The 21,060-nt window shown below is 49.3% G+C and overlaps 1 protein-coding gene across 4 annotated transcripts; it reads right to left on the bottom strand.

Annotated features, from left to right (window-relative positions):
* Nucleotides 1-1,256: 1,256 nt before the first annotated feature.
* Tesmin (testis expressed metallothionein like) lies at nt 1,257-20,223 on the bottom strand. 4 transcript variants are annotated; one of them, NM_001286557.1, is made up of 10 exons: nt 19,211-19,702; nt 17,936-18,004; nt 16,819-16,977; nt 15,035-15,155; nt 13,087-13,160; nt 12,026-12,117; nt 6,504-6,594; nt 4,894-5,031; nt 3,972-4,147; nt 1,257-2,162 (listed from the first exon to the last, which is right to left on the bottom strand). In NM_001286557.1, the coding sequence occupies exons 3-10, from the start codon at nt 16,819-16,821 to the stop codon at nt 1,970-1,972; spliced, it is 888 nt and encodes a 295-aa protein (NP_001273486.1). In that variant the 5' UTR covers nt 16,822-16,977; nt 17,936-18,004; nt 19,211-19,702; the 3' UTR covers nt 1,257-1,969. The 4 variants fall into 4 exon arrangements, with proteins under 4 accessions (NP_001273486.1, NP_001034746.1, NP_001273487.1 ...); NM_001039657.2 differs by lacking the exons at nt 17,936-18,004; nt 19,211-19,702 and adding an exon at nt 19,747-20,223; NM_001286558.1 differs by lacking the exon at nt 17,936-18,004.
* Nucleotides 20,224-21,060: the final 837 nt, after the last annotated feature.

Here is a 21,060-nt window from a genome sequence, read left to right as displayed (position 1 = left end):
AAAAAACTCTGAAGGTGGGAGCCATGTGCTTATGTGTGCAGCTTCAGGAGCCCCTGAGCTGGATCTACAGGTGGTCGGGAGTCACTCCACATGGGTGATAGGAAACAACCTCATGTCCTCTGGAAGAGAAGCAAGAGTTCTTATCCAGTCATTCCTCCAGTCCCCCTTACTCTTCCTCCCATACTTAACTCTGACTTGAGCACTTAACTTTGACTCTGGACCCCAAGGCTTACAGAGAACAGAATACTGGACCCTGCTGAGTGTCAAGGTGGGTCTGGAGGCCATATTGTGCTTCAAAAAGAGTCCCCAGAAGGATGACCCTGGGCTGTTAGAATCAGCCCTCCAGCCTGAAGCCTACTCTATACAGCATCCTTCTAGCCTTGCTTCCTCTTGTCTAGGGCATAAGCATCATGTGTCCCCATCCCCAATTCTCCAAGCTAGCAACTAGGCCAGCCTTGTCTCATCTCAGCCCTCCCACCTGTCCCTCCCAATGTCTGGCACACGATCCAGGGATCTGTCAGGACCACTTTGTTAAGTGGCAGCCTTCCTTTTCCCTGGCTTCAGTGGTGGGGAACCCTAATAGAAAGCTGTCACTTTAGTTCTGGGGAGCTAACCACCTCATCAGAGTCTCCTGAGTTCTAGGCTCCTGCAAGGCTGTTGGTATTAGGGCTCTATGAGTTCCTGCAGACGTTGCCATGGCATCCCAGCCTCTGGGTCAGCAGTGCACAGCTGTCCAGTCACTCCTTACCATCTTCCAACTTCTCTGAATCTGTGCTTCATGCTGTGTTTGTGTACGTGTGTCAGTGCAAAGGCATGTGTGTACAGGAGGCGTGTGTGTACAGGAGCTGCCCACCTTGTCTTAGGAGCCAGGCTCTCTTCCACCTGTGATTTGCCACTGAGGCTGTGCAGTGAGTCCCTGGAGCCTCCTGCCTCTGCTTCCCCGGTACTGGGGCTACAAACGTCAGTGTCTGTTCCTTTTGCTTTTGTGTTTGTGGCTGGGGGTGGGTGGGGGTAGGGTGTTCATCTTTAACACAGATTCTGGGTAACACTGATCCTCAGGCTTGTTCTGCAAGCACTTTACTGCAGCACCATCTCCAGTCCTTTCCTTCTTGTCAGTGAGCTGCTGGCTTCTCACAGCCAGCCTTCAGCCAGGGTCAGTTTCCTAACTCTCCAAGTGATGAGGTGGCAGTGCTGTTAGACTCATGAACCTTTCCTATAGACTCAAGAAAGGACAGAGTCTCTGTGGAGTCCAGAATGGGTACTGAGACAAATATATTTTCAGCTACTAACCAACTGGGAGTCTGGAAAGGTTTATTCTCACAACAAAACACAAAGTGTGGGCATAATAAGCCACCTCACCTTCTGGTGTCTGAGGTCACTGTGACTGGTCAGCAGGCGACCGTGCAGCAGTAATTATGGAGAAGAGGGTTGGACAGGAGACAAGTTTTCTCACTTCAAGCAGAAATACAGGAAGAAAAAAACGCAAAAAATCCAAACAAACCCAGCTCTAACCCGACCCCCCTCCCATATCTCCTGTCACAGGCCTGGCCTGGAAGACCCCTGATGGCCACCTGACTTGTATGTGATTTGGGCAGAGTCCACCTGAAGAAGAGCCTAGCTCTCTAACTTGAGGCTGGCTCATAATAACTTGAATGGAGGTACTACTAAGCAATTTGAAAGCAAACACATAACAACAAGTAGAAAATCACCCTCTTTTTATGCAGGGCAGGGAGTCCCCAGAGGGCCTCCCCAGGGACAGGAGGGCCAGTGTCCATCCCCAGGGTGGCTCTGCCTGCTTGCACTTTAGGATACCTTGAGTAGGCTGGCCAGTACCATGCAGATCACTCAGACCTCACAGCTGACCTGGCCATGATGCGCGGCCTCTGCTCCTCCCTGGGCACCAGCTTCCTCGGTGCAGATTCCCAGGGCTGAGGCTTGCCACAGGCATTCCCCTTTACCAGCTTGCACGCTACTCAATTTTCAGCCCCTTGGACTTGAACTCGATGTGGAGAATCTGCGACAGGCACCTTCCAAACTCCTCCAGGATCATCTGCTCAGCCAAGCTTGGGGAACAGTGCTCCTGCTCTGCTTCCTCACCCTGGGCCAGCAGGCAGGCACATGTGGCCTCCACTACTTCCCAGGAGATACAGGAGAAGGCCTGCCTGGGGAGAGACACAGCTACTCAGGGGCACCCAATCACTCTAGTTGTCGGCTCTATAGAGAGGTTACCTACATCACCTCCCCCTCAAGGCCCAGGAAACATCTCAGAAGACCTCTACAGGACTGGATCTTTCCATACTCTAGAATGGATGGGGGAGGGGCTCATGAGGCCCCAGCCCTCTCTCAGGAAAGCTTGGTAGCTAATGGCTGCTGGGGTAAACTGCCCATGCCCTAGTAAATAACTACCCCATGCACAGATGAGAAGCCCTAAGTAAACAGAAAAAGTCACATGCACACACACACAAACAACAAAGGAGGAGAAAGGAAAAACCAGAGAGGAGGGGGAGGGTGAGTTTGGGAGAGGGATCAGAGGAATAGAGTTGGGGAAGAGCTAGCAAGAGGGGGACTATGATCACAACATATAGTATATGCACATGAAATTGCTGGGGGTGGGGGAAAGGAGCTATGTATGTCCCTTTCTGGTAATAAAATAGGTTTTATTTGAACAGAGCCCACTGGCCCATGCCTGTGACCCAGTTTGGGCTAGAGGGAGAGATAGATGCTGGCAGCACATCAGAAGTAAATAAATAAATAAATAAATAAATAAATAAATAAATAAATAAATAGAAGAAAGGCATGAGGCTGTGCTTTGGGGAGCAGCATCCATCACCTGGCAGAGTCTAAATGTCTCAGTGTAAGGCTATTGCTAGACCCAGAGGCTCATGTGCTTTGGTGGCAAACCCACATGTTACATAAGGCTTGGCAATGTAGGACTGACTCCCAGACAGTGTTCAGATGCCCTCAGTTCCCTGCATAAGTCAGGAGACGAGAGCTGGCAGTGTGACAGCCAGAGCAGGGGTCTGCTTGTCCTATTTGCAGGATACCAGGAACTGCAAAGTACCATATGGCTCTGAGATCCTCCTGTTATACCTGTGGGCATATCATGAGGACATCTCACCCTGGGAACCCCCAAAAAGTCTGGCCTGGGCTGGGATTTTTAGGACTTGGCATTTCTTCTCTGAGCTCTGGAGCAAGGATGCTTACCCAGCCAGCTATGAGCAGGGCTCACATTCAAACAACCTTGGAGAAGGCTAGCCCAGGATGGGGAGAGCATCATGGAGGATGCAGGCTTGGTGGGAGCATTTCTCTCCTCTCTAACTGAATAAGCCTGGGTTTGGCTTTGCAAAATGAAGTTGGCTCATTTGTGACATTCCAATGACTAACAGCTCAGCACTTAAAGGAATCTTCTTCCTTTGGTTGGTTAGGTTTTGGGTGTGTGTGTGCTTTTGTGCACATGTGTGGTGTATGATAGCTGTGTATGGATGTGTGTAATTGCATGCAAGTGTGTGAAGGCTAGTGGTTGACACTAGGTGTCTTCCTTGATGGCTCTTCTAGCTTATATTTTGAGATAAATATATATAATTGAGTCTTTGGGATTACAGGTACCTGCCCACCCACCCATGCTTCACTCTCAGGCTTGCAAAGCAAGGCTTTACCATTGAGTGGCTTCCCCAGATGGTCCTCTGTACGATAGAGTCATTCATTGACCTGGCTAGCCATTGGGCCCCAGGGATCCTGTCTCCATTCCCAGTACTGGGATCACTGGCATAGGCCCTCAAGCCTGACTTTTTATATGGGAGCTAAGATTTGAACTCCTGTCCTCATGATTTAACCACAGTAGCCACCTTGCACACCGGGTTTCCACCTTCCTGTCCCTCCTGTGCCCTGTAGCCCTGCAGAGTCCAGCCAGTGCAGAAGTGGTTTCTAAGCCTCCCTTAGAACCACCCCACCTAACTGTTCAGAGCACTCACCTATTTTTTCTCAGTTTTGGAGGTCCTGAGAACTTGGCTGGGGACAAATAATGGCTGCTCTCAAAGTCCCCAGGCTCCATGTAGTGGGGTGTGCTCATCAGCATTTTTCGTTCTGGACTTTCTTCATAGTTTTTGCAAGCAATGCATTTGCAAATGGAAGAACACATGATTTTGGCCTGATGATAAAAAAAATGCTTTGATGAAGTCAGGGTTTCCACACAAGCCACCCAGCACTCACATCTGCTTGATGAGATTAGTTCAGATTAACACTAGAGCCTGTTCACCAGGGAAGGAGGCAGGCATGGCAGCATTAGTGAATGGCCATGATCCAAGTGCTCTAGAGGTGGAGGCAGCAGACATAGATTCAAGGTCAGCATCCTTGGCTAGGGATCATGTTCTAGGCCAGCCTGAACGACATGAGACCTGACTATAAAAACAAAATCGTGTCTTAGTGTTGTTTCTTGATGCTGTGGTAAAATACCTTGAACAAAAGCAACTCAGAGGAGAAATGGCTCACTTCAGCACACAGATCAAGGCTACAATCCAGCATGGAGAGGAAGTCAAGAAGATAGGCACTCGAAGCAGCTGGGATTCACAATCAGGAAGCAAGGAGTGATGAATGCTGCTGCTGCTGCTGCTGCTGCGCTCCCTCTCTCCATGCACACAGCCCAGGAATGAAGCTAGGGAATGGTGCTGCCCCTAGTGGGCAGGTCTTTCTTCCACCTCAAGATAATCCCCATAGCACACACATCCGGAGGACTGTTTCCCAGGTGACTCTACACCCTGCCAAGTTGACAGCACCCTATCATCACATGGGGAAGGACGGACAGGGATTGCACGTCCCTTTTTACATTACAGCAATCATCTTCTAACCACAAAGCTACTTGGATGTCTCTGCTTATTCCAGGAAGCTGGCACTTGCCTCATAGCACTCACAGTAGTTCTTCAGGCAGCCTGAGCGCTTACAGTTGCACCCTTTGCTGTGTCGAAGTTTAGCAGCTCCCAGACGGCCTTTCCCCATTTTTGGTTGGAAAGCTTCAGGATTTCTATCAAGACACGCCTAAGAGAGAACATGAAAACCATCAGGAGATGCATGGGAGTCAGAAGCAAGGCTCTGTGCAAGGGAAGACCATGCAGGGGAAGCCACTGAGGGAGCTAGGGCCTCAGGACATGACAGAGGCCTTGAGGCTTCTGTGCAGCTATGCCTCACCTCATAGAGAACTGTGTTGGTGGCTGGGTTCTAGAAGCACTGAGCCCCTTCTCTGCATTTGATAGCTCACCATATGTACTGTAGGGAATAGTACATAGTAAGGATGTAAAGAAAGCCAGGGTGCCTTCCACTTGCCTTGCACTTTTGCCTGAGGCAGGTGAGGCCATGGCATAGCAAACTGCTCACACCAGCACCTAGCCATCTTTCTCTCTGATGCATACTGTCTTTCATTTCATCCTGTTGGCAAACTTGGGAGCTTAGAACTGTAGGGGTGTCTGGTAGACAGTGTGTTCATGGCCCAGAACAAGGGCAAGGCCAGCATGACTCCTTCTACTGGAAGGGACCACTAGTCTCTCCCTATGGTGTGTGGCATCTGTATTCACCTAGCTGGCAGATGCGCCACTCCACCACTGATGAGCTGTCGGCTTGTGGCAGGTTTTGTCTGTTATGAGCCAAGCTGCCGGGAACTTGCTTGGCAAGTCTCCGGGAGGATTTCCTCCAGCTTCCATTGGCTATGTGTTAGGGAGGAGCAAGTTGGGTGACATCTAGGCAAACATTTAGCTGTCAGAGTGTCTCCTAATCATTTCTCAGAGTAGTGCTTTATCAAGCCATGTTCCCATCCCTGCCACATGAGAATCCTGATCTCACACAGACCATTGCACTCACTGCTACATAAAAAGAACAACCAAGTGCTGTGAAGCTCAGGGCCATGGCCTTCTCTCTTGTCCTCTGGGTCTGGCCAGATCTGAATTGGTAAGATACTGCTAAGTGATATATCTGCAACTCAAGAGGAGGAAATAAACTGTTCTAGAGAGGGAGATAAAAGGCAGACTGACCAAGGCTCGGGGTCATTTCTGGTCCACTGAACAGGATACCCTCCAGCCTTAGCTGATGCTCTTGAGGGCCCTGGAAGTGTCTCTGGAGAAGTTGTCAGGCCCAGTCTAGCTATCCCTCCCATCCCCTGGTCCTTGCGCCCAGGAAGGCATAGATACAGCCGGCAGCTGACATGAGAAAGCTTAGCTCTTGTACCTGAAACTAAACGAATGGAAGTTTAGAGACTGTGAGGTCTAACCAAGTGCTTCCCATCCTCAGGTGATACAGTGTGCCTCCCCACAGGGCACAGTCCAACCACAGTTACGAACCTAGAGGTGAGACAGACTATGCTCTTCAGTCAGAGCTTCCCAGACTCTGCTGCAGGGCTGAAGTGCACAAGTCTGCTGTATCACTACAGTCTTGGTCGCTGTGCCTGTCTACTTCTGCCTGAATTGGGCTCTGGAGAGCATTCACAGATAACACTGGCAATGCTCTGCCAAGTGCATTACCTTTATGGCTTTGAAGCGCTCGAGCTCATGGCGCAGGTTGTTGCAGCTGCAGCTGTTGCAGAAGTCCCCGCTGGAGAAGCAGTCACAGTACCTGTGAGGGAGAACTCACTGAGTTGTGCACAGGCATCCTGAGGTGAGAGTATGCATACAAGGACAGGTGATTTAGTTTAGGGGTTTCCTTTGGACTTTTTAAATGAACATTAGAATTGGAAGCAGGGGTGTGATGTCTTCTAACACAGAAGACAGACAAACCAGTACAGCCACCAGCTTTCTAAGGCACTTTGAAGCAGTACCAGTTCCTGGAAGACATGCTGCCCACTGTCGCTCCACGGCTCTCTGCTCTCCTCTACTCTCTCTGGCACAGCAGTGAGTAGATCCCGGGCTATTTCCAGCAAGCTGTCACCACAGCTTCTTCTGGGCAGCACTTCTCCCCTCGACCAATAGTCCTGACCCGTCAAGTCACGTTGGCATAGCAACATCAGTGGCAGCAGGAGGAAACTGAGCATGGCACTCCCGCTGCTCTCAGGCTCTGCACCATAAGCATTTAGGGATTATGGTACAAGGTACAGGCATCCTCTGCCATCAGTCTACTCCCACTGTTGGCTGGGAAACCTCATGGACAGCCACTACCACTTGAATGTTGTGTTCCCTTTGTCAGTGAAGTATCAGTGAACGCCGAATGCTGTGCGACAGCTGCCACCTCTAGGTCTACATTACTCCAGGGTGGCTGATGGCAATGCTTTCTGGGTCATCCTGCCCCAGTTATTATGGAGAGGTAAAAACGGTGTTCGAGGACCTGCCTGTGACGCCCTGTGCCACGTTTCCTTTAGAAGCAGCAGACCTTAATGGTTGAAACTTTTTGTTGCCCAACTTGGGAACCACAGCCCCAGGGGAAGTGAAGACACTCCCCAAAGTGCCAAGCCACAAATAATTCCTTCACCTAACTCCTCACTGGTAAACTTCACAGGAAAATGCAGCCACAGGACACAAAGTGAGCAGGTGAGCAGGAACTCCAGAAAGCAACAGAGATTCAGACAAGCTGGAGCCTTGTATGTCAGTGCTGTGAGCTCCAGAGTCCAAATGACCCAGTCTGCTAACATGAGCAGGAAGGAGTACAGGCCTATCACCCCAACTCTCAGGGGAGCAAGGTAGGAGGATCAGAAGTTCAAGGCCAGCTTGAGCTGCATGAGACCCTGTCTCAAAACACTGCCAGGCCAGACACTCCCAGTACTTGGAGACAGAGGCAGGTGGATCTCTGTGAGCTCTAGGCTGGCATAGTCTAAATTGTGAGTGCCAGAACAGACAGGGCTACAGGGATATCCTGTTTCAAATTCTCCAAAACCAAACCACCAAACCCAAAAAACCTGCTCTGCAAACTATTTACAGTCATTGTGCAAACTGACTTCAATTTTGGAGTGTGCCCCATCAAGGAAGATACCCTCAGCCCAGTGAGAGGCCCCTTCTTGTTCTGTGAAGTGATAGGGTAAAGATTATTGAGGTTGGCATGGCTGCTCATCCAAACTGCTGCCACAGAAGTGAGCCTCACACGAGGAGGCAGCCCTGGGTACATTATGAAGTAAAGCACGGCTCCAGCATATTTATAAGGAACTCAGACCTCCATTACAGTCCACTCCTTGACCCCCACCTCACATCCTATCTGAAGCTGTGCCCACCTGGCTTCTGTCCTCACCCTCACTTTTAGGGTTCCAGCCCAGAGAGGGCTGCATCAAGCCAGACTCAATCCAATGTTTGCAGGCAACACCAGCCTTCAGTATTATTTTGTAAAAGAAGTACCTCACTCATAACCTGTGCTAGCCTCATACCCACTCTGCAGCCCAAGATATCCTCAAAACCGTGTCAATTCTGTCTCAGTCTCCCAAGGACGGGGCTCTGCCTGTAAGCCCCACTCCCAGCCTCCAGCGGTGTTTTCAGTTTTGCTCTGGGTAAAAGTATAGAAACCACTGCTGTCCCTACCCCATGGTGGACCTCCGTCAGCAGGAGCTCTGCAGTGAAAAGATCATGAAGGTGCAGCCAACAACGTCAGCCCATGGTCACTGTACAGCTTGCCCTGATTCCCCACCCCTTTCCCTGACCCGAGACTTCTGCGAGGGAGGCTCCGCATCCTGGGGACAGAATTTAGAGAAAATTTCAATATGGATCATGTCAATCACCAGGCCTTCAGAGACAGTGAGGGTGCCACATCACAGAAGAGGCAGAGGACACCGACCAAACCATGGCACTGAAGACTGGATACTTGGTGTCACGCCTGAAGTCACCCGGCCAGTCACCTAGCATGACCTTGCCTGCTGCTCTGGGGAAAGTATCAGACCATGACTATGGAGTGCTAGCTGGGGCTGCAGCTGGCCTACACTGCACTGACCACCCAGCCTTAGGACCCTCATCTTGGAAGGAAAGCATTTAATTTCAGGTCAGGGATTTGGTGCAGGTACGTGGCTCTTTAGACTTTGTGTCCCATGAGCTCAGAGTTACTCTACAAAGATTGAAAAGGAAAATGTCTTCAGATGGCTGGTCTGGAAAAAGAATCTTGAATGTTTACATGTGTACATAGTAGATGGTGACCATGAGAGGGGAAAGACACATGGAAGCAGAAAGGAACCACCAAAAGGGAAGTGGGAGGACAGAGGAGAGCAGTGGTAAAGAGTAAGAATACAGTGTTATGTGTGTGAAAATGACACAGAAAAGCCCACTAGTCTGTATGCTAGCTAAAAATAAAACTAAAAATACAATAAAAGGAGAATGAGCTCTAAAAGCTGGACAGGCAGCAGCCACTAATAAGTGCCTCTAAACACATCCAGTGTAAGATGGGGCGGGGAGGGAGGCTGTCAGGTCCAGCGAGGGTGGTTCCCATAGCCACCTACTGTTTTGCAGTCTTCCCATGGTTCCACCTCTGAGCTTAGGCCTCTGTTCCTCTAAGTGGGAAATCCCACCAAATCTGAACACTACAAAGTGGGCATCACAGAGCTACAGACAGGAGCTGGAGAGATGGCTCAGTAGTTAAAGTGCTTGTCTTCCAAGCATGTGGACTTGAGTTCCAACCCACACAAAAAGCTGGGTGTGCTGCTACACTCCTGTAACCTAGCACAGGGACAGGGCTGGGGACGAGTGAACTCCTGGCTTCACTGACCACATTGAGCAGCTAGTCTGTGTGTCTTCCTTTGCTGTGTTCCACCTGGTTTGTTTAAAGTATTTGATGTGGATCTCAGTGCAGATTACTTGTGTCATGTGCATGGAACACCCATGGAGGCCGGAAGACAGCACCAAATCCTCTGGAGCTAGACTTACAGCAGTTGTCATCTGCCTGCTGTGGGTCCTGGGAACAGAAGCCAGATCCATATACAAGAACTGCACATGTTCTTAACTTAACCACTGAGCCATCACTCCAGTCTTTACATTATTTATTATTGTTATTATTTATTATTATTTTGAGACAGAGTCTCCTATTGCTCTAGAGCTTGTCAATCAGGAAAACTGGCTGGTCAGAAAGACCCAGAGATACTTCTGTTCTCACCCTCAGTGGACACCACCATGCCCTGGCATGTTATGTGGGGTCCAGGAATGGAACTCAGATCTTTATGCTTGCACAAGACTGACAACAGCCTTTTCCCCAGCCCTGGCAGTGGGTGTCCTATGGTTGAAAGAATGTCTTGATGCACACTGTGAGCAAAGACAGGCCACTAGGAATAAATGGAGCATAGGAGAAACAAACTGTTTCCTGGGCTTGAAATTACTGGGAAAGGCTTCTGTGGCTTTGGCAGTGTCTGACTATTGTCCTAGTGGGGCCAAAAGGCCTGTCAAGATCTGGATAACCTCGCCTCTGCAGGGTACCACAAATGAGTCACACCTTTGGAGATGCCAACTACCCGCTAATCTCATCATAACAATTGGTTATGTTACACAAGTGATAACATCACCCATGGGGCAAGATTCACATCCATGACCTGGCAAGGTGATCTGAGTGCTAAAGCCAATCAAGTGTTATCTCGGAGTTCTAGAATATAGTAACAAAAGGTGGATAAAGTTAGCCAATCAGCACCAGGCTCTAGGACTGGACCAAACCACATATTTATCCTTCAGGCCCCGGGAGCTGCTTCTCTGTCCTCTAACAGGAACAGTTATGGGTGACAGTTTCCTTTTAATCTCTCAGATCTGGTTGACTATGAAGTCAAGAGGGCTGAGGAGCATGTGAAGAGGAGAGGATGGTGGGTTAGTTCAGACTGGAAATTCCCATATTGAAGCTACCAGGCCCAGATCTTCACACTGTACCCACCCTCCAGTCAGGACACCTGCAGGGCTGGTTCAGACAATGGTCTGGTCATTACCACAGCAGAACAATAAGCTCAAAGCTCAGGTGTTTCTTGGTGCATTCTCTATGAAAGAAAAAGCTTTTGGGCTCTGTAGAATTTTATTTTAAAAAATTCAGACAGTATGTGTGAGAGAGTGATGATCACGAGAGAAGGACAAACTACACTGCAGACACATTGCTCCTTTGGAAAGCTGCTGCAGTGGAACTCCACAGAGCTGTGACTGTGGGCCAGCATCTGCTACTATTCTGGACATGACAGAGCATGGGGTGCTGTCTCCTGATCACAACAAAGGTGTGGTGAGCCTTTCACACGGCCTGTAATAGCCCCAGGCCCCCTGCACAGCCTTGATGCTATCAGCAGCAGCTGCAAGCTGCAGAAGCCATCTTGTTTCTTCTTCCAGTATAAACAGCTGCCAAAGGATGATCAATGAGAATGCCACAAATCCAGGTACACTATGCTCACAGAGGAAAGCAAGAACCCATCCTGTCTCATTCTAGAACATTTGAACATTTGAGGGAAATCATCAGCTAACTATGCATAGCATTGCCCCAAATGTGCTACAACCAAAGCCTCAGGTGGCACTGACTTGAGCCTAACACATTAATACTGTCTGTATCCGGAGGCCATCTGACTTCTGTTTGTCTGTCTCCAGACCCTTGTCTCACACTTGCCAATACAGCACAGGCTCAGAGAGCACAGCTAACACACGGTGACCTAACAGTTCTTACCAGGGTGCCCAGTTTAATCAGCTGCAGCATACACACGGCATTAAAGTGGACAGAGTGGACCTGGGTAAGTGCACCTCATGCCCACCTGAGACTATGGACATGTGCCACAAAGTGTGTGCCAGGGACACAGAGGCAGCGCTGCAACCCCTCACTAGCCACATAAGCAGCTGCCACTATGTGACCTGCACTGAAAGAGGAGACAGTGTGGCACTACCCACCTGAGTGCACACCAAGACAGAGCTACAACTGTGGATCATGGAACACACATGGGGTAGCAGAGAGTGGAGGGGAAGCCAGGGCCTACCACTAATATACCCACAGGAAGGTTAGTGATCTTGCTCTGGGGGCAGGGACAGGATGACTACTGATGTTCCAGCAGAGTTCATTTTACAGTGCAGCAAGAAGAGCAGCTTACACAGCATCTTAGATGCTTGCATCACAGGCAGTGGCTTCTGACTTTAATCCTTACCCAGACAGAGTTATTTTGGGTGGCCCTTGCAGAGCAGGTCCAGAGGGAAAGGCAGCCCCATTGACAGCTGATGGGAGAGCTCCATTATCAACCTGATGGAGGCAAACAAGAATGGTTTCTTCAGAGTGTGTGTGAAGTGCCAGCAGCAGCCCCTACATGTTGGTGTCACAATCACATGGCCAGGCCTCATGACCTCTGCAGTCCACTGATACTGAACCTATAGACTGAGACCATCTTATAGCTATTCCCATGTGTGGGGCCAAGGGCCCCAAGGGTACAGAGTCTCTAACCATGGGGATGGAGAGAACAGTCAGGGTGGGGTAGGGTCTAGAGCCAGCAAGGACAAGCTAGGGAGCAGTGCACTTAGTGTCACTTAGGGAGACACTGTCATGGAATACTTTGTGTCTCTAAACCAGGAGTTGAAAATACAATCAGTTACAAATGTCCATTCCTGAACTATTATGTTCTCAAAAGAGACCGGGCATCTGAAGTCTCACTGGCAAATATTGCTGTTTGGTTTTGTTTTTTTCTTTTTCAGACTTTCCAGCTGGACTCTATCTTTCTACCCACATCTTGTCTACCCTGACCCCCTCCCCAAAAAATCCCTGCTGCAACACTCAGGAGGGAATAGAGGTATTCCTTCTCCACACCATTGCTATCACATCTGACTTAGAATTTGTTCAGGCAGAGAGCCAGCAATGGTGACATAAGGGACTCCTGGCTAATGCTTGGACTGTTGTCTTTCCCACAGCCTCATGTCCCTATTTATGGTCTTCCATCCAGGGTCTGACACAGGTGTGAAAGGACAAGTACTCAGTAAACATTTCACTATTGATTTTCATAAAGCTAAGACAGGTTCTATGTGACCGGGGCTGATCTTAAGCTTGCTACGCAGATGAGGATGACCTTGAACTCCTGAGCCTCCCACCTCCACTTTCCAACTGGTGAGATTACAGACGTGTCTGCCTCTCACTGCTAACTACATAACCTGAGGAGACATAAGTGCAGTGACTGGCATGCCATAAGGTGAGATCAAGTGTGCTTTTGTACTGAATACTCACCTGTGTGATGAGATTTAACTTCGCTGGTACTGGCAGAAGTCTTCCCACTAAAGTTGTCATTGGCTTAGGGAGCTCTGTAGGAAAACACTTGACATTAACTGACAGCAGACACTGAAAGGTGTAGGTCTGCCATGGGCAAGGCTATTTAAACTTACCCTGATCTTAGTCTTTTTGTTTTTAATTTTCTTTATACATATGTACACATGTGTGGGTATATGTCATGTGTGTGCAGATACCCAGAGGCCAGAAGGTGTCTGATCCCTTGGATCAGGGGTTATAGGCAGTTTGTGAGCCACGTGAAGTGGATGTTGGGAGCTGGGGCCACCAGATGAACAGCAAGCGCTCTTGATTGTTAAGCCATTTTTCTAGCCCCTTGTTTTTAGACAGGGTCTCATAAAGTCGGGAGCTTACCTCACTGTGTATGTAGGCCTTGAGTGGCACAGGGAGGTACTGCCCCTCTTGGTTTTGTGATTTTTCTATAGTTCCTTTTGGGCCAGTGTACTTTTTGTTTTGTTTTGTTTTTTGGTTTTGGTTTGTTTTTTTTTTTTTTTTTCGAGACAGGGTTTCTCTGTATCACCTGGCTATCTTGGAACTCACTCTGTAGACCAGGCTGGCCTTGAATTTAGAAATCTGCCTGCTTCTGCCTCCCAAGTGTTGGGATTAAAGGCGTGCATCACCACACCCGGCTGGGCCAGTGTACTTTTAAACTTTTTATTTTATTTTATTTTATTTTATTTTATTTTATCTTATCTTATTTTGCTATTTTTTCATCATAAAGCTGCTTGGCCTGAGCATTACAGAGGTCTACAATACTGAAAATGTTAGTACCTGGCTTCTAAAACTATGGGTCAAGGTACTCGTACATGACCCAGCAAATTTCCTGAATACCTTGAGGCATTTTACATTTTCAATGAAAGCCTAACAACTGTTGGATACCACATCTAGGACTTTTAATCTATACATCTGCTTTTCTTGCATTGCCCTAAATTGTTAGGATATCAATGCTTTCTAAACTCTCTAGAGGAAGCCACTTGTCCTTTAGCCCAAAGGCTCCATCAAGTAACTTCCCTAGAGACCTGGTATATCCTCCTCTTCTGGTATGCACCTATTTCCTGCTCTGGTCCTCTGTATCCTTCAGTAAGAGAAAGACTGGAGACCATAGATGTGCTACAAGTAGCAGGAAGCAACAACTGGGAAAGAGTCTCAATTCCTCCACAAGCACATTAATCTCTCACTAAGCATTCATCAGCTTTGAAGTGTAGATCAGGCCCTTTGGGGTCATTTCTCAATTATTGTGTCAGTGTGAGCAGTTGGGTAAGTGACTGTCAAATAGTCACTGGAGAGCCAGCTTGGAACTCCTGAGGGTAAAGCAGAGGGACTACCCTATTGATCACACAAACTGTTTCTATTAAAATGCCAATAATTTAGAACACATTTGATAATGTTTCAGGCAAGCCACATCTGCCCCTGCCTAGAGGGATGAAGCAGAGCCAGACTGATGAGAAATGTCACTTTACTAGAAGGCAAGCCAGTGGAAGAAGCCAGACAAGAGAGAGTCGCTTGACACATGTGGAAAGATTAGACTGTAGTCAGCTGTTTCATTCCACTCTGACCGCTATTGTGCAGGTTTGCTCAAGCGCTCATTGACCTGTTTTACTGTTAGTGTGTGTGTAGGGGGGATGTCTGTGTGTATGTCTGTGTATGTGTTTGCATGTAGAGAATCTTTTGTGATGTTCTTCAATTGCCAGCTACCTTTTCTCTTTTTTTCTAGGCAGGGTCTCTCATTGGTCTGAACTCACCAAGTAGCCTGGGCTGGCTGGCCAGCTACTGACAGAGCTTCCTCCTCCCTCCTCCTGTCCTTGGACATGAGCCTAACAGGCTCATTTGCTGCCCCATTCCTCACCACCTCCAGTATGACTGGCCCAGAACAGCCTTTGCACTGTGGTACCTGACTGAGGGAAACTGCTCTGGTCATCGTACTGAGGAAGCAGATGGAGCGCTTTGAGCTCCCTCGCGCCACAGTTGTCTATGCAGAGCATCTGGGCGCCTCCTTTCAGCTGACAAATCACCTGAAATGACATGGTGAAGAGGGCAGATGACTCCAGCTTAGAGCAGGAACAGACTGAAATCTGAGATGTTCCCTGGGGTCTAAATTGGGGGAAGAAGGTGGGTATGTTCTCCATGTCTTCCTCTACACTAACTGCTGCTCCCTAGCCCCAACCCCATGTATTCCTGGGATGTATCCACATATTCATAGGTTGCTCCTGCATCCTCTGAAGGACTTGGCTATGAACTGAGATTTCTTCCTGATGTCCACAACCTAGTGGACAGGGATCTGCCTGCCCCCTAAACCTCAATTTCCTACCTCTGAGACCTCTGGGGGCTAAGCACATTTGTAGAATTAACCTTAATTTGCTGTGTGTTCTTCCCTGCTGCAGAGTCAGGTTATTATCTAACAGGTGATCTTGTGGATTTTTTATGCCTGTTGTTTTATTTCCTATAAATACAGTTAAGAAGGATGACTAGAAACTCAGCCGAGCGTGGTGGCGCACGCCTTTAATCCCAGCACTTGGGAGGCAGAGGCAGGCGGATTTCTGAGTTCGAGGCCAGCCTGGTCTACAGAGTGAGTTCTAGGACAGCCAGGGCTACACAGAGAAACCCTGTCTCGAAAAAACAAAACAAAACAAAACAAAAAAAAAAGAAACTCCTAAGAAACTATGTTGAACTCATGGGGCCTGACTAACACTGCCAGACCCCATGTGGGTTTGAGCACTCAGCCTTAGCAAGCCCATCAGAGCCAACAGTCCATCACTGATGGAGGGAGTGCCCTGCACACCCAGCAGTTCCAGGGTGTGTGCTGTGGAGACTGTCCGGAGAGCTCAACTAGACAAAAGGACAGAAGTCATCTGAATAGCACCATGAACCTGCTGGAAGAAGAAAAGTAGGTTCCAGGGCAAACGATCACTGGAAGAGACCGGTGGCCTGCACAGCTATATTCAGAGGACCATGTAGCCACGTGAGGCATACACTAAAATGGGAACAGCCTAAAGTGATGCCCAGGCTTTGGGCTCCACAGCCAAGGAAGAGATGGGAGGTGTCACCCTACAGTGTGGAAGGAGTCACAGTCCTTTTCCTATGGCTTCTCAAAGGTCCTGGGAAGCTCTGCCATCAAAACCTGTGAGTCCAAATAAGTCTCAGACACAGATGGGTAGTAGTGTTTGCACCCAAAAGACAGATTTCACAAGGACATTATTTCAAGAGTTTCTGGGGCAGCCTTATCTGGAGTGGCTGAAGGCTCTGCGGCTGTGCTGCTTGTGGAGCCCAAGCTGGGCTGAAGTGCTAATGATTGTCTGCAGAGCACTTCCAGAAGCACACACCACACCACACCTAGGGCTGAGACAGCCCTGAGGCAGCTGTAATCCAAAACAGACTAGACTGCCTGAGGGGTTGAGATAAGGAAAAGACATCACACAAGAACAGTCCCTAGAGGTGGCCATTACACCTTTGCAACCTGAAAGCTGGCAGAAGGTTGGGCCTATGCCCTGAAGCTATAGAAACACAGCCTTGGAGAAACCATCAGTCCAAACTCTAGGGTGGACTGTCCCCACCTCAGTTCCTAACACTCTACACAGATAGCAGACAGCATTATTTATGGTGAACAGCAGGGGCAGGCGGGGATCTTGGACTGGCTGAGTGATGCCTTTTTTTTTTTTTTTTTTTTAACATAGTTACCATGGGGCTGGAGTCTTTCTTCCGAGGGCAGCTGGAGGCCTCCTCTGCCTCCTGGGATGATGGGAACTTGCAACAGGATTCCTGAGCCAGAGGGGCCTGGAAAGCTGCGTCTTCAGGGCTGCCGCCTGGCACACTACCACCTGCTTCTTTGATTTCAACCTGGAAAAGCAGTGGTCACATTAGAGGATACAGACATGGAGTGAAGTGATAGCACGTGGAAGACTGACGTCTAAGTCTGGGGTCAGCAGCGGAGCAAGGATTGCCCTGGCCCTCAGTCAGGAACCATTTTCTCCTTTGAGAAATAAAGCAATCTAGTCATCTGAGCAGCCTCAGGATGGAGAACTCTGAGGACGCCATCAGGTCCAGAATGTGAAGAGGACAAGAGTTGGGAACATACTGAGAGCCTGCATCAAAAAGAAATAAATAGGGCTGGAGAGGTGGCTCAGCGGTTAAGAGCACTGGCTGCTCTTCTGAAGGTCCTGAGTTCAAGTCCCAGCAACCACATGGTGGCTCACAACCATCTGTAATGAGATCTGACACCCTCTTCTGGAGCATCTGAAGACAGCTACAGTATACTTACATATAATAAATCTTTTAGAAAGAAAGAAAGAAAGAAAAAAAGAGAGAGAGGAAGGAAGGAAGGAAGGAAGGAAGGAAGGAAGGAAGGAAGGGAAGGGAAGAAAGAAAGAAAGAGAAAGAAAGAAAGAAAGAAAGAAAGAAAGAAAGAAAGAAAGGAAGAAAGAAAGAAAGAAAGAGGACCAGCAAGATAGCTCAGTAGGTAAGGGCACTTGCTACCAAGCCTGACGAGCCAAGTTTGAACTCAAGAACACACATGGTAGAGAGAGTCAACTGTTGTAGGTTGTCCTCTGACCTCTCCATGTGCACTGTGGAACATGCACCCACACACAGATAAATAAATCCAATTATAAAATAGATAAATGAGACAAAATTGCATTTACTAAGAAGCAATGGGATTTAAAAGTGGAAAGGTCCCAGTGGTTACAAAATTTACATCAGACTTGTGTGATCCAAACCTTAGAAGACAAGAAAGTACAGTTAGGTTTTGAGGAGCAGCCTTATGCAGAATTCAGATTTTACAGAAATGCAGGAAACTTACACTTTTTCTTGCTTGCTGCCTTGGGAACCTGGCAGTAGTTCATTGGAGTCTCACCAAAATGATTTCCCCCTACCCACAAACACACAATTGCTGACTTCAGCAGCAGCAGCAAATATCAGAGCTATTTATACTACAGCAGTAGTACTTTTCTAGACTGAACCTAACTGCATGAAAATGTGTGAGGAGGGTTCCTTCAGAAAGAGCCAGGAGTGCTGGCCTGAGCCTGGGATCCTAACCCTTTTGTGGGAAAGGAGGAGCAGGCATGAAGATCATGTGCAGGTACAGAGTTCAGGACCAGCCTAGGCTACATGAGACTGCCTCACAAAAACAAAAAGGTCTACAAAAGGACCTGGGTTCAGTTCCCAGCACCCACATGGTGGCTCACAACTGGTGGGTGATTTGTTTTGGGGGATCTGCCACCCTCTTCTGGCCTCCTTGAGTACTGCATGCTTACAAGGCATGTAAACAAATTCACACATTAAAAAAACCTTTAAAAAGTGTTTTAAAGTTTTGTCATGCCGGGTGTGGTGGCGCACACCTTTAATCCCAGCACTTGGGAGGCAGAGGCAGGCGGATTTCTGAGTTCGAGGGCGGCCTGGTCTACAGAGTGAGTTCCAGGACAGCCAGTGCTTCAGAGAAACCCTGTCTCGAAACCATCCCCCTCACACACACACACACACACACACACACACACACACACACACAAAGTTTTGTCACCCAATAATTAAACCTCTCTTCCACACTGGCTTATTCCCTTTCCTGTTCTTCTCATAGAGGGGAGAGGAGAGCTAGGAGGCAGAAGGTGCTGAGCCAGCTCCTGTTTAAGGTAAATCAAACTGCTGGCATTTGGAAGCACTGGAAACCAGGAGGAGGCCTCTGCCTGGGAATGAGGCTGAGTTAGAAGGTTCCTGTGGGAAGGCTAGAGTCCCACCTTCTCTGTAAATTGAGCAGGGAACAGGATTTCTGGGTTCTGAGCTCTACTAGCTGTGACTTATTGGTGTACAAAGCCAGGCTCCTGTCATCTCCACAGAGATTTAAAACAACAAAAATTCTATGAAGGCTTACTCTAGACCTGACACACTTGACTGGATGAGGAGCCCAGTTTCCCAAGCAGGGTTCTTTGGGGGCTGACCTGTGCCTGGTTTCCTTTAAAAGGTTGATTCCTTTCTATTGGCAACAGTGAGGTGTTGGGGATGTGGGTTAGTTGGGTTAGTGGACTAGCATAAGGCAGGGTGTGGTCCCAGCATTGTATCAGCCGGGTGTGGTGGGGCTCACCTGTACACCTAGCACTCAGGATGTAGAGGCAGGAGAATCAGAGGTTCTCCTAAGTTATATAGCAATTTCAAGGAATTGCTATATAGCTTAGCAATATGGTTGAGAAGCAGAATTCATCAAAACTCTACATAGGTTTAAAGAACTGTCCCTTATCTTACAGAGGGGGAGATCATCAACTGAAAAAATCCTCAATAATGGAAGTCTTTGGTGTGAAGAAAAAAAAATCTCCCAGCCAATCCCAAACTACCAGGCTGAAAACTATCTGCAGAACACGCAAAAGGCCCTGGGTTCTATCCCTAGCCCTGCTGGGGCGGAGGTGGGTGGAGACACAAGTCCAACAGGCCAGGAACACACACTGTGATGGCAACAGTTATAAGCTCTTCTAGTGTGGCACAGTCATCTGCAGGGGAAAAGGCTGGGCAGGGAGGTGCCACCTCCCTTGTATCCCTTGTGGTGCCTGAGCCTGCTGCCCGGGGCCAGCCCACAGGATAGGCACGCGGAGAGGCGGCGCGACGGTGGCCCCTGCTGGCGCTTACTGGGATCACGCGCACTCCTGCGCTTAGCGGCAACAGCGCGGGCCCGCGAGCACCGGGAAGTAACGACGATAACACGTGCACGCTGTAGGCGGGAGGCGGAGCGGCGTCGTCTGGGCTGCGGAGCTCGGGCAGCCCCGGGAAGTCGCCGAGCAGGGCGGCCGGTACCTCAGCGCCCGGCGGGGGGCTGAGCGCACGCAGCAGCGGCTCCCCTGGCTCGGTGGCGCCCAGGTAGGCGTCGGCCAGAACCGGCAACTCATCCCGATCGGCCGCACCGCCTGCGGGGCTCAGCGCCAGCCCGTCCGCGAACACACGCTCTGACCCGAACAGCTCGGCGCCCAGCTCGTCTTCGGGGCCAGTCATGGCGCCGAGCAGCGCGTCCTCCATGGCCACTGGGACCCGAGAACAGCGACACGACGCGGCCGTCCAGCTCGCCTTGCTTCTGAGAGGCTGGACGACCGTTGACCGTTAGGGAAAGGGGCGGGGCCCGTCTCTGACTGAACGGGGCGGAGCCTGGGCTGCGGTGGGTGGGGCCTCTGCCAAGATGACAGGAGCCTGGGTTGTGGTAGGTGGGTGTCTATGGTGGGCGGGGCCTTGCCATGGAGGTTGGGCTTTGGCTCTTGGTGGGCGGGGCCTGAGCATGATGGATGGGACCTGGGCTGTGGTTGGCCCACAAGGCAGCCTTTCGGTATGCTTGGATGGAGGCTGGAGGGACTGGGTATCAGCCAACCTCTCCTGCACCTAGTGGGGGAAACTGAGGCTCCCAGGTGGTGGTTCTTTCTCTCTTTTTTTAAACTTTGAAAATTTCATTGGTGAGTACTGTATTTACATCATTTTCACCCCTCCTTTTCATCTGTTTTTGTTTTTAAGTCAGAATCTTAGTAGGTAGACTTGGCTGGCTTAGAACTCTTTACGTAGACCAAGCTGGCCTGGAACTCACAGAGCTCCACCTGCCTCTGCCTCCCAAAAATTGGGGTTAAAAACATGACTAATACTCCAGGAAATTTGAAGCAGTGCTAGGTGGGAGGCCCCACCCACCCCTGTTAAGGCCCGCCCTGTCCAGGCAGAGATGGCCCCGCCCCCTTCCCTAACGGTCCAACCTGGGGGGGGGGGGGGCATTACGAAACTGAGTTAATAGGTGCTGGGAAGTGAGTTTGGGTCCTCAGCGAAAAAAAGTGCTATTAACCTGTGAGTCACTTCCAGTACATTTATCTATTATTGCTCAGGCAGTACTGGAGATTGAATCTAGGGCCTCCTACATGCTGGGAACTCTGCCCTTGAACGTGTTACCTTGTCTCAGTCTCAGTAGTTGCAATT

This window comes from Mus musculus, chromosome 19 (assembly GCF_000001635.26).
Source record: "Mus musculus strain C57BL/6J chromosome 19, GRCm38.p6 C57BL/6J".
Lineage (NCBI taxonomy): Eukaryota > Metazoa > Chordata > Mammalia > Rodentia > Muridae > Mus > Mus musculus.
The sequence above is the reverse complement of the archived record's forward strand: the minus strand, read 5'-3'. Positions and strand labels throughout refer to the sequence as shown.